The 13,153-nt window shown below is 39.3% G+C and overlaps 1 protein-coding gene across 7 annotated transcripts in view; it reads right to left on the bottom strand.

Moving 5' to 3' along the window:
• Positions 1-13,153, bottom strand: part of LOC149074142 (uncharacterized) — a 326,315-nt gene that overhangs the window by 76,396 nt on the left and 236,766 nt on the right. For 6 of the 7 annotated variants that reach the window (XM_089246470.1, XM_089246474.1, XM_089246476.1 and 3 more), the window contains 2 exons: positions 5,505-5,612; positions 117-269 (listed from right to left, as the gene is read on the bottom strand). In XM_089246470.1, the coding sequence (XP_089102596.1) occupies positions 117-269; positions 5,505-5,612 (261 nt within the window). The remainder of the gene's footprint in view (positions 1-116; positions 270-5,504; positions 5,613-13,153) is intronic. The other variant, XM_089246473.1, reaches the window with a different exon arrangement.

The following is a 13,153-nucleotide window of genomic DNA, read 5'->3' as shown; positions in this document are numbered from 1 at the left end:
AGGTAGTTGAAAAAAGCTAGTGATAACAATTATAAAAAAACTGACTCAATTATTTCAATAAAGAAACTTGTAAATGTTTTCACAAGAGAAATATGACATAAAGCACTAAGACCTACCTCTGTCTCAAAGCTACTACCAGCTTTAGCACCAAGTGGCCTTCCTGAACTATCAGAATCTGTACTGCTCCAAGGCCTTGTATCACTGCTTGGCCACCGAATATCTTCTTGACTGCTTCTTCTGCTCACAGGAGATTCACCAAGACCCAGGTCCTACATATATTGCATAAAAAATAAATTGTAAAATCAGTAAAAATGTAAAGAACAATGGCCTAGGGATTTCAATGAAAAAAGTTTATTAATTGAAGCATGACATTACAAATGAATTAAATCAATGTGACATGTATGAAGAAATTAGATTCTTTTTAATTTTAAGATTACAAATTGTTCAAGTATTTCACAATTGGTGGCATTCTGGAAGAGTAGAGCAACTTTGCCCAAGAATATTAAGAAGTCACCAACGAATAAGGCCAAATAAACTCATGTGCAAAATTAAGAGAATCAGCACATTATGTTGAATTTCTGAAAAACTAGTGGACAGATTTTAATGAAATTTGGTATGAATACACAGTTATAACAGAGAAAGATGTACCATGCAAAATTCATAGTACACACACGATTGTCAGTAAAGCTCATCATTGCAGGAATATCCAAAATCCATGTTGCGAGATCAAACCAAAAATGAGTAATATGGGGTATAGTCTCCTCTCACAGTCAGACAGGTCACACAGCACGACGGCATACTGAACGCGAGGCAGTTGAGAAGCCCCTGTGGCAATTGGACCCACTCCTGCAGCAACGCAGTTTTCAGTTCCGGGATGGTTCTCTGAGGGGGATGGCGAGATGCAATTTCCCTCCCAAGAGCATCCCAGACGTGTTCTATAGGATTTAGGTTAGATCTGGCTGGCCAATCCATATGCTGAATGTCCTCACTTTGCAGATAATCGTTGACCAGGTGAGCCCGATGTGGACCAGCGTTGTCGTCCATGAACCGAGGGCCAACGAAAAATCAAACATAGAGCTCTAAGATCTCTATACCTTCTAGCAGTCACGGACCCTCTGCCAAACATATGGAGGGGTGTGCGGCCATCCAACATGATGCCTGCCCAGACCATGACACCTCAACCACAATAGTGGTCAATTTCCCTGATGTGGAAGAGATGGTATCGGGTACCAGCTCTCTCCAGATGAGCGTACGTCGAGAATCAGTGTCCAGGCTGAATCTCAACTCATCTATGAAGGGCACGGTGCTCCACTGAAGTCTGGTCCGAGGCTGATGTTGTCTGCACCATGGAAGTGTAACGTGACGACCTAGGATCCTTCATAAATTCCGTTTACACCCGTGTGATGGATCCTGGAACTTGTCGTATTACCTTCCTCTCCTGATCCTAGGGTCCCGCGGATCGCTGGTGGGAATCCCACAGAGTCGTCTAATGTAATTATACAAGAATAATTACATTGCAAAACATTAATCATAATTCGATATTGCACATTAATATTTTCATTTTATGGAGTTAGACGACTCTGCGGGATTCCCACCTGCAATCCGCAGGACCCTAGGATCAGGAGAAGAAGGTAATATAACAAGTTTCAGGATCCATCACACGAGTGTAAACGGAATTTATGAAGGATCCTAGGTCGTCATGTTACACTTTGTAAACAGAATTTATGTGGGACATCGGTAGCCCGACCTCTGGTTCCGTTCTCGCCCAACAGCCAGGAGACCCCATCACTTACTGCCAGACTTAGCAAACATAACTGGCTCGAGCCGGAATGCCAGTGGATACATCAGGTGGTTTCCGGTAACCGAGAGGTCCCTGGGGCCTAAACAAAATTTAATTAAAATGAAGGAATTTGTGAAGGATCCTGGGTCCTCATGTTACACTATACACACTCTCTTGCGTGCTGCAGTTAGCGGGATGCAAACAGCAGGTTTTCTGGCATAAAGCCCTCTTTCATGAAGCCTTCGGGCAACACTAAACTGTGAAACTCTAGTTCCAGTGGCAGCATGCAGCTCACGTGAGAGCTGTGATGTTGTAATAGTCCTCTGGCACCACACTGAAAGTGCCAAATAATGGTCCTAATTGGTCGTTGTGGATCTTCGACGACCGTGTCCAGGTCTTCTTGATATGGATCCAGTGTCCTGAAACTTTTTCCACAAATTGCAGACGACACTAGGCATAACATCAAGCTCTGTAGCCACCTGCACTTTATTGCCCTGCCTTCAATCTACCAATGATTTTCCATCTCATTCCGTCATCCATACGTTTGTGGCAACTCATTTTACCCGATAGCTTATAAAATTTACCAAACTTCTGCGAGAAACACAGCGATGTTGCTGAGGAGTATAAGCACACAAATCGTGGAAAACACCTTGTACCCTTATCATCCCCTCCGTGGTCACAGCTCTGCCCACATGCATGTGTATGCTTATGTATTTGACACTGAATATTTGCATACTTCTTCGGTGGCATTATTAGTACCTTTGGTTCAGTACTTTTTGTGAAAATAAAATAGATGCAATGTGCAAATTCTCTTAATTTTGCACATGAGTGTACACGAAAAATACAAAAACTCCTAATGCATTTCGACACACAATGGGTGTCATCTTCAGAGGGAAAAAAATTCAACCACTTATGAGACCAAAAATCCCACTTGGATCGGATACCAAATCTTAACTCTCAGTGGAAAAAATATGTCTGTTCACTTCAAACGTCATGGTCAGAATGAAGCTGAGAGCCAGCATGAAAGACTAATGCAAAATCTTGATTGAATACTTGCAAAATGGAATTACCAAATGCATTAGGAGTTTGTGTATTTTTCATGTATCTGCCTTATTCATTGGTGACTTCTTAATATGGGCATAATTAATGGGCATTTTGCCTGTTGTGGCGTTGTATTTGTATATGGTGGCATTCTAGTCATGGTCAGCGTATTTATAAGTTCTGTATACACCCACATATTTTCCATGATTGAAAGTATGTTACAGCTAAACAGCTATTAGCGAACATCATAAAATCAAGTGATTGTGATTTAATTTTCACTCTACTGTTTTAGTTCTATAATTTCTAAATTTCTGAACAAAATATTGTTTTAGATTGAATGTTTTATGAGACACATTATTTTGATATGCTTAGAATTAAAACATTTTATCAATCATGCAGAAAAATTTGAAACTTAGTGTTTGAAACTGCAATGTTCAGAGACTGCCATCATTTAAAAGAAAAAAATGCTTGTTGTGAATTAATGATTCATCCGAGAATGATTTCACTCTCCGCTATCCATACAAAGGTTTTAACAACTGGCTGATGCGAAGATATATTTAGGAAAGAGAAAATTCAACTGCTCTTTTGGGGAATCAAACCCACATCCTTTCACTTTCCAGGTGGAAGGATGTGGGTTCGATTCCCCACAAGAGCAGGTGAATTTTCTCTCTTTCCTAAATATGTCTTTGCATCAGCCAACCGTTAGAAACCTTCATAATTAATGATTTCCACATTGATCATTTCAAGACAAATGTTGCCTGTGGATAACAAATCTTTTAATGATAAATCGACATGATTATATTACCATTTATATTGTTGATACAAAAATCATTAGATATTAAGAGATTACATATATGAGTTTTGGTTTGTCTATGAGTAGAAAGATTTGCGATTTAAAGAGTGAAAACTATTATCTAGCATCGAAACATTGTAATTATCTGGTATTCTAAATATATTTTATTTTATATATATTGTTCAGTTTAGAAATTATTTTAAATTAATGATATTTTATTAAGTATTATAAAATATTTGTAATTAGTGCTTTAATTTATCGTTGCTTATGCCAACTTTTCTTATTTAAATATTGTAAAATAATTTTTTCACTGCAAAAATAAGACAAAAATGTCGTAATTCTTGTAAATCAAGCCAAGTTAGTGACTTCACAGATATTCCTGAGAGGTGTGTAGAGTTCTAGATTATTCTGAAAGAAAGTGGATCTTATTACTTTTCAAAGTTTTCCTTTATAAGATCATGGACCTCAACAGTAAAGCAAGAAAGTGAGCTAGTTAAGTCTTGGTTCTAACTGAGTGTGAAAGCTCTGTTTGAGCTGCATTGCTGGTGTAAATCAGCATGTTTTGATGTGTCTGTCTAAACTACTGTTAGTCTCAGTGAAAACAGTTGTCCCAACGATAAATTTGTGATTTTGCTATATCATGCATTACGCCTTTGCTTCATTTCCAGGACTTGCCACAAAAAACACTGACAATATGAATACACTAATGATTAAAACTCAGTACTTATGTTAGTTTTACTTCCCAACATAATCAATATCAGTCTATCATTGGGTAAATTTACTACCATTTTACCCCCTTTCAGAAGTGAGTTGTGCCAGAAGTGTATATAAGTTTGCATGCATATCTAGTGTTCTGTATGAAGTTAGTGCTGTCATCTGTATTGCAAATTGTGAATACTAGAAGACTTGCTGTTTGGACCTCACTCACTCCCTTACAAAAAGAGCATGTCTGGCATAGTGTGAGTCTTGGACACAACTTATAAGCTCAAGTTCGTTTGTCTGTCGGTGATAAGCCTGAACTCTCTGTACAAACATTTAATTCTCTGTGTACTTTGATCTAAAAAGAATGCCATTCCATAAAAGAAAAAAAACCACTAAGATAACAGAGGCATCATGGTCTGCACAGAAATCATGTTAAATGGCCATAAGCCACTCCATGTATTTGATTGTCTCCCTGACTGCTCATAGGTATAGAGAAGAGACTACCTTTCTAAATATAAGATGATTAAAGGAATTAGACTTCTGGATATTGTGATGTAAACATGGAAAGAATAGTCATCTGGTCTCCAAAGGGAATAAAACCTAGGTCTTCTTGCAATCTGGGAAAGTGCACTACCATATACACCAATGGAGACACAATCCCGCTTTCCTTATATGTTATGGAAGTGATATTAAGTTGTAAATAAAATACTGGAAAAGAAGAGGTTAATTGATAAGGCAAGATATATTCAATAAAAGCCTTCATAGTGATTTCTTTAATAATCATGAAGTTGTGGCACTGCTTCAATCTCTGACATCGCTCACCACATTTGCACAAAGGAAGCTGATGAGACTCGTACCTAACATTAATAAAAAATCCAGTTCTTCAGTTATGCGCTTGCTCTCTTGGATACGATATTTATAATTTTGATGTTTATTAATTTTTTTGACACATTTAGGGGATGTATTGTTTTTGCTAATATGTTTTTAGGAAGTTTAAATTTGTTATATTAATTTAAAAGTGTGTATAAAACATTAAACTTAATGTCAGCATTTGAAAACAACGTGGAATCAAATCTTTACCATCGTGGAGTTTAGCACAAACCCCAACAAAATGGTGACCCAGACATGACCGGAGCAGTGCCACAAAATTATTCAGTTATAAACTATCTAAATAAAAAAACTACTTGCATCTTGATTAAAAATTCTTGCCCGAGCTTTTTCATATTCTTCCTCCCGTTCCTCAAATGACTTACTACGTCTGCTATCAGTGGAGGACTGCCTATCAGGACTCTTCTGCTGGAATAAATGTCAAAAGTATAAATAAGAGTAATTCAAAATACAAAGGGAGTGAAAAATTCTTGAAACATTTTAAAAATTTAATAGAAAATCAACCAATTGAAATAAAGCACTAAAATAGTGTAGAGTTTTTGTCTTTTCATTTTTGATGAATTGAAAGATGCTGTCAGATAAGGAGAAAATGATCAGATGGTATAGGAAAATCTAAATTTGGTTTCCCAAATATCCCCAGACAAATTACCCATTTTTTTTGTTTGGTCTTTTATTTATTCTGAAATGTGTAATAACACATTCATATAACATTTGTAATATTGTTCAGTAAATTTTCTGTAGAATTTTTTTCAGAAAACTTAGCTCTTCTGCTCCATTTTTATAATGTTAGTATCACTTTTAAAATGGCTGTTTGCCCCATTATCGAAAAAAATTTAAAACTTATGTGGTGTTCTAGTTACTATTGCTGGGAAAGAAGGTAAACTATTTTTTTTTTCATTTCAAAGCTCAAATCACATCACATCACTAATTGTTAAAAAATTAGTGAAATCATGCCGGATTTCTGGGGAGAGTATTGTCACACGATTTTTGGCAATTCTCACCCCACCTCAATAAGAAGTAATGTCTCAAAAATATGTTCTTTAGGCCAATAGGCATTAAATGTATATTCTTAGGCCAAAGTGCATTAAATGTATATTCTTAGGCCAAAGTGCATTAAATGTAATGATATCATGGATGCAGCTGTGAAAAAAGGGATGTCTCTCAGAAAAGCTGCTGCTGAATATAATGTTTACGGGGAGTCACTGAGATTGGGTATGAAATACCAATACAACGCCACAACAGGCAAAATGCCCAACGAGGTGGCTGATAAAAAGATGCCCATAAAAATATGGATGTCATATATTTGAAAAATACAGCAACCCAATTAAAAATGTAATTAACACAAATTATAAACAATATATATCCATGATAAAATATTATACAACGCCCATAAAGAATAATTATGGTTGTCTTATTCTAAGAATGGATAGCTTCTCAATTTACCCTAACATGTTTATCGTATTTCTTTTTAAACATGTCCATCGTGTTACAATTTACTACCTCCGGGGGTAAGCTATTCCATTTATTAACAACCCTATTAGAGAAAAATTCCCTGCGACACCATAACCTTGCATTGTCCCTCACCGATCGATACTGGTGTCCCCTTGTAAAAGCAGTCGATTGGCGGTGTACTAAAAGTTCATGGTCCATCCTATCCATCCCATTGAAAATTTTGAACACTTCGATCATATCTCCTCGACACTTGCGTTCATCCAATGTAAACATATTCAAAAAATGAAGTCTCTCTTCATAACTCAAGCCCTGTGTGCCGATAAGGATTCGTGTAGCTCTTCTCTGTGTAACGTATCGGGATCCGATCCCTCTACGTTAATGGTGATCTTGTCGTTATGTGGGAAATTCCTTCTTATTTTAGACCCCAGGGACCTCTCAGTTACCGGAAACCACCCGAGGACCCGCTGGCAAACCGGTAAGGGCCAGAATGTTCGCTTAGTTCGGCAGTCGACGGGTGGGGTCTTTCGGCTGTCAAACGAGAACGGGCCAGAGGTCGGGCTACTGATGTCCCACATAAATTAATTTCCCTGATGACGACGATGTCGCTAACCCCCTCTACGGCCTGACAAAAAAAGGGCAAAGGTTCAAATGGGGCAAAATACACCAACAGGCGTTCGAAAAATTGAAACATCTCGTCTTGTGCTCCTGTTCTAACCACAAGAAAAAAAGATTGTGCTTTAAAAATTTACACAGATGCCTCAGGAATTGGGCTTGGAGCCATTTTGCAGCAAGTTGAGCCTGACAGGGAAAAGCCGTTAGCCTATGCCAGTCGTACCTTGAATTCAGCAGAAAAAAATTATTCTGTAACAGAACAGGAGGGACTCGCTGTTATTTGGGCGTGTAATAAATTTCGAGCCTGGTTTTTAGGAGAACCCGTTACTATAGTAACAGATCACAGGGCAGTCGCCTGGTATTTTGAAGCTAAACAATTGAAGGGGAGGTTAAGCCGATGGGCTCAATTACTACAGGAATATCCTTTAAAGTTTGAATATAGAAAAGGTTCGACCATGCAGGCCCCTGATGCCCTGTCCAGAATGCCCGCTGTTGTCACCGTCGAAATTGATTTTGAGGAAAATATTGATAATAAATTATATTTATGACATGAATGTCGCTCTCCACTTGTTAATACAAGATATACAGAAGACTGGATGTTGTGAAGATATTTATTATTTGAGATGTTGATTTTTTAAGGAAGGAAAAAACTCATCTCTGCCTCTACCGGGAGTCGAACCCGGGTCCCTCGATTGCCGGACGAGTGCTCTGACCACTAAGCTACAGAGGAGATAGAGATTTCCCTTCGCTAGAGCGTATATATGCCGAACGGAACCGTGCAATGGACGGTGAAACCGATCAGCTAATAGCTCATGGACGACATCTTCACAACATCCAGTCTTCTGTATATCTTGTATTAACAAGTGGAGAGCGACATTCATGTCATATATATAGCCCGCTGGTGGCTCGTCGTCCATGAGCTATTAGCTGATCGGTTTCACCGTCCATTGCACGGTTCCGTTCGGCATATATACGCTCTAGCGAAGGGAAATCTCTATCTCCTCTGTAGCTTAGTGGTCAGAGCACTCGTCCGGCAATCGAGGGACCCGGGTTCGACTCCCGGTAGAGGCAGAGATGAGTTTTTTCCTTCCTTAAAAAATCAACATCTCAAATAATAAAATTATATTTGTTCTCGTTTTTGGATTTACCTGAGTTAATTGTTCAACAGAAAAAAAATTACCAAGATACTATACAATATTTTAATGATAAATCTGTCGGAAGACAAAAAATTGAAAAGTATTACCTTTTTGAAAATCAAAAATTGTTTTTTAGATTCAGGAATAAAAAATTGCTAGTAATTCCTCCACCATGCAGAGAGAAATTTCTGACTGAAATGCACACGCGTCCCATTTCAGGTCACATGGGAGTCAATAAAACTCTTCAGCGATGCCAACAGCGCGCGTTCTGGCCCGGTATGCGTAAAGATATAAAAAAATTTGTCCTGTCCTGTAAAAAATGCCAAACATGCAAATTCGACAATACGAGTTGATGGGGAGGCATGGTGTCAACCTCTGTTAAGCATCCAGGAGAAATGGTTGGGAGTGACACCATGGGTCCCTTTCCCGTTTCTTCCAGAGGGAACATGCATCTGTTAGTCGTAGTCGATTATTACAAATTGGGTAGAGTTGTTTCCACTAAGACGAATTACAACAAGTGCAGTTGCTAAAAAGTTTGGTCATGAGTACTGCATGAGATATGGCTTTCCAAAAAGATTAGTTTCCGATAATGGTTCTTGTTTTATATCAAACCTTATGAGGGAAACTTGTAAAGTTCTCCAGGTCAAGCAAAGGTTCACAACCCCCTATCATCCTCAATCAAACCTTACCTAGAGATTTAATAAGACAATTAAACATATGATCTCCTTTTATGTTGGTGATAAACAAAGACTGGGACAAAAATTTAACCTTTTTTGGTCTTGCTATTAGGTCGGTTCCCTCGGAAACTACGGGTCAGTCGCCAGCTAAATTATTTCTTGGTAGAGAATTAGTTTTACCATTTGACTGGACTATGGACATACCGGTTTGGGAAAGGGTGAGTTTGCCCGAAAACTTACTTAAACAAGTTAAGGAAAATGTCAAAAAACAACAAAGGAGACAAAAAAGATATGACAAAAAAATAATATTGCACACTTTAAATCAGGATGATTTGGTATTAAGAACAACACATTTCCGTTCTAGTGCGCAGGGCAATGTTATGGCGAAGTTGAAACCACGATGGGACGGCCCGTGTAGGGTCCTGGAAAAAATTTCACCTGTTGTCTACCTGATAGTGGATTTGTCCAATGATAATGTTTATAAAGTCAATGCTTGTGACTTGAAATGATTCGTTAGTAGTGACCAAATCGTTCCTGAAACTGTCCCGCAGTCACCTGAGAGTAAAGAGGTCCTTGAACAGCACATTTCCAGTAATACGAGTCGACATCAAGTTTCACAAACGCCCTTAAATAGTGCTAACTGCACTAACGCTAGTATGTCTTTTAACCGGCAAAATCCCGAGGAAGACACCACTCCTAAGTTGGTAAAAACGAATTTCATTAAATCTTCCGTCGGTTACTCTAGGTTTTTGGTTCCGATTCAGAGAGGGTGACAAAGGGTTCTTGTTAAGAGGAAAAAAGAACCTTGTATTGACGTCTTATTACTCTCCCGAAGGGACTAAATTCAGAAGTAGTGTTGAAATTTCGCGGTACTTACAAAATCGGGATACTGATTTGGCTGTCGATAACTTTTCATTTAACGGGAAATTTAATATACCAGGTGATATGTTAACATAGTATTTTGCAAGTAATTATGTAATTTAGGTTTTTTTTTTTTAACCTATAGAATTTTTTCGTTTGGGGAAAAATTCTTCCGTGGTGAGGGGGAATGTAACGTATCAGGATCCGATCCCTCTACGTTAATGGTGATCTTGTCGTTATGTGGGAAATTCCTTCTTATTTTAGACCCCAGGGACCTCTCAGTTACCGAAAACCACCAGAGGACCCGCTGGCAAACCGGTAATGGCCAGAATGTTTGCTTAGTTCGGCAGTCGACGGGTGGGGTCTTTCGGCTGTCGAACGAGAACGGGCCAGAGGTCGGGCTACTGATGTCCCACATAAATTAATTTCCCTCATGACGACGATGTCGCTATTTTCGTGGAGGGGTCTGGTCCAGATTATGTATAGTTTGGGCTAGGCTTAAGGGTTTGCCAGGTTAAATATTTTTATTAAAGAACCTCCCGGGGGAGTTGTTACAAGTCTCGTTGTACGGAAAATATAGTGTTGTACTCACTTGTTTTCGGCGGGGGGCTGCAGACCTCCGTCGGAACATTTCATTTCTTATTGTCTTGTTGGTATTGTTTACATAATCGGGAGAGTCTGATCAGCTCTCCGGATTGTGTCATGTTGCCAGATTCCAATGTAATAATTCAATTGTAATGTTTATAATATAGTGACGCATGAATATGTAAATCCGATATTTTTGTTGAGGTGAAAAGGCCTTGCGAGGACATGTGGTCCCAAATTTCTTGTGAAATAGGAGTATAAATTCCTCCCTCTTTGTCTCTCACATTGTGTTCATCCTTTGTTTGTTCTTTTCAACTGAAGCCCTCTAGTAGGACGGTTCACCGTCTTGCTACCGTATCCATTGGCCTTAGGCTGGGAAAATAAGCTGATAATTAGTTAAAATGAAATAGTTTATAGTATTTGAATTTGTTTCCTGGCAGGTCCGGAATCGAAAACATTAATTAATCTTCACAGTCAAAATTCTTCATTGCTGATCAAAGTGGTCCGGCCCTCAACCAAGAGGCCCCCTGGAGCTGATCAAGGTGGTCCGGCCCTCAACCGAGAGGCCTCCTGGAGCTGATCAAGGTGGTTCGGCCCTCAACTGAGAGGCCTCCTGGTGCTAATCAAAACGATCCGGCTCTCAACCGAGAGACCTTCACTGATACTTGTGGGGAAAAACTACGTCGAAGTGACTAACAATATCGGATGTCCGATCAGCATAAAAGTTTGACTGTTGATGATCATCAATTGGTGAGCCAGTATCTTTCTGTTAATGTCAAATAGAGGGCTCCATGTTGTACTAATCTATTGTTAAAATTGACTAACTTTATATTGAAATTAATAAATAATATTTCATGCGAAAGTTTATTTGCAATCATTTTCCATTTGTCGTTTGCCACCTTATTACTGGATATTTCGAACCGGGCAAGCAACTCCCATAAGGGACGTTGCATCTGCACCCCTTCAACCAATGTCCCTCTGTAGGTATGGTCCCCAAAACCTTACAGCATACTCCAGTCCAGGACGAACTAAGCCCCAAAAAAGCGGAAGAGTGACTTTAGGAGAACGCGAAGAGACCTTTTTGAAAATGAGACCAAGCATTCTATTCGCTTTTTTGACCACCGCTGAACAATCTTCAGAAAACTTAAGTCGCTCATCAATGAGAATAACCCAAATCGGTGACTCTAGTTGCATCCAGGATAGTGATACCATTCAACTCGTAAGAGAACCGTGGGTTGTTCGAACCAAAATGAGCGACCATGCACTTATCTACGATAAACGTCATGCTCCATTCATTTGCCCATGCTGCAATCCTGTTTAACTTGGTCTGGAGCAACTCCCTATCGCTTTGATTCCCGATTACCCCCATTAGCTTCACATCATCTGCGAATTTGCTAGTAATCCCATCGATACCCTGATCGAGTTTATCTATAAAAAGTGAAAAAAGTATGGGGACAAGGACACTTCCCTGAGGAACTCCACTTGTGACGTCTGTCCAACCAGAGAATTCCCCGTTCACCATAACTCATTGCGACCTATCTCTTAACCATGATTCTATCCAATTCAGCAAGTTGCCCCCAATTCCAATCTCGTGTAAACGCTTCAAGAGTTTGCCATGTTGGACTCGATCGAATGCCTTCTGGAAATCAAGGTAAACAACGTAGACAATTTTTGCTCTTACCCAAAGCCTTAGGCACGTGATCATAGAAGCAAAGGAGGTTAGTTACACATGACTTTCCCTTCCTGAACCCATGCTGATTATCCGACAATACATTATTCTCGACTATCCACTTCACAAACTGCCTTTTGATGATAATTTCCAAAATTTTCAAGAGGGAGCTCATCAAACTCACTGGACGATAATTTGACACCGCTTCCCTACTACCCTTCTTAAATATTGGAACAACGTTAGCAAGTTTCCAATCTCTTGGGACGATACCCTCAGCAACACTACTCCTGTATATCTGTGCGACTGGCCCCAACAATTCATTAGCACATTCCCTGAGGACCCTGGGATAGATATCATCTGGTCCTGGCGCTTTGCTTGCACATACATTTCTTAGAAGATTTAGGACCTCCACGTCTTCTACTTGAATATCGTTGAGGGTTTTATTACCCCATGCAACACCCGTATATCGAATATCATTATCTTCATTAAAAACCGATGCGAAAAAGTCATTGAAAGCGCTACACATGCCTACATTGCTCTCTACCCTAGAGCCTCCTATCGAGAGGGGGCCAACTGTCCCCTTACATCCATTATTGAAGTATCGAAAAAATGATTTTGGGTCAGAGCCAATGTTATCTGCCAACCTAGATTCAACTTCCTTTTTACTATCCCTTATCGTTTTCTTCAACAGTCTTCTTTTATCAGTAAACAATGATAGATCAGCTCGTCCACTTTTATACTCTCTGAATGCTTTTTTCTTCTCAAGATAAAGGTTCCGCACACTATCCGTGAAGCATAGAGAGTGTGATGTACAAACTCGCTTTTTCCGAACAAAGGGTATGACGTCGTGCAAAACAGACGACAGCTTCGTACTAAATTCTTCCCATTGACTTACCACCCCTACTGATTCCAACCGGTCTTTGAAAACTTCCGCTAACCTTCCTCTCAAAACATCAA

Source organism: Pholcus phalangioides, unplaced genomic scaffold (assembly GCF_987345545.1).
Source record: "Pholcus phalangioides strain wild (caught in Gottingen) unplaced genomic scaffold, Ppha-v1.0 ptg000017l_1, whole genome shotgun sequence".
Classification (NCBI taxonomy): domain Eukaryota; kingdom Metazoa; phylum Arthropoda; class Arachnida; order Araneae; family Pholcidae; genus Pholcus; species Pholcus phalangioides.
Note: the sequence above shows the minus strand (reverse complement) of the source record. Positions and strands in the feature narration are given on the sequence as shown.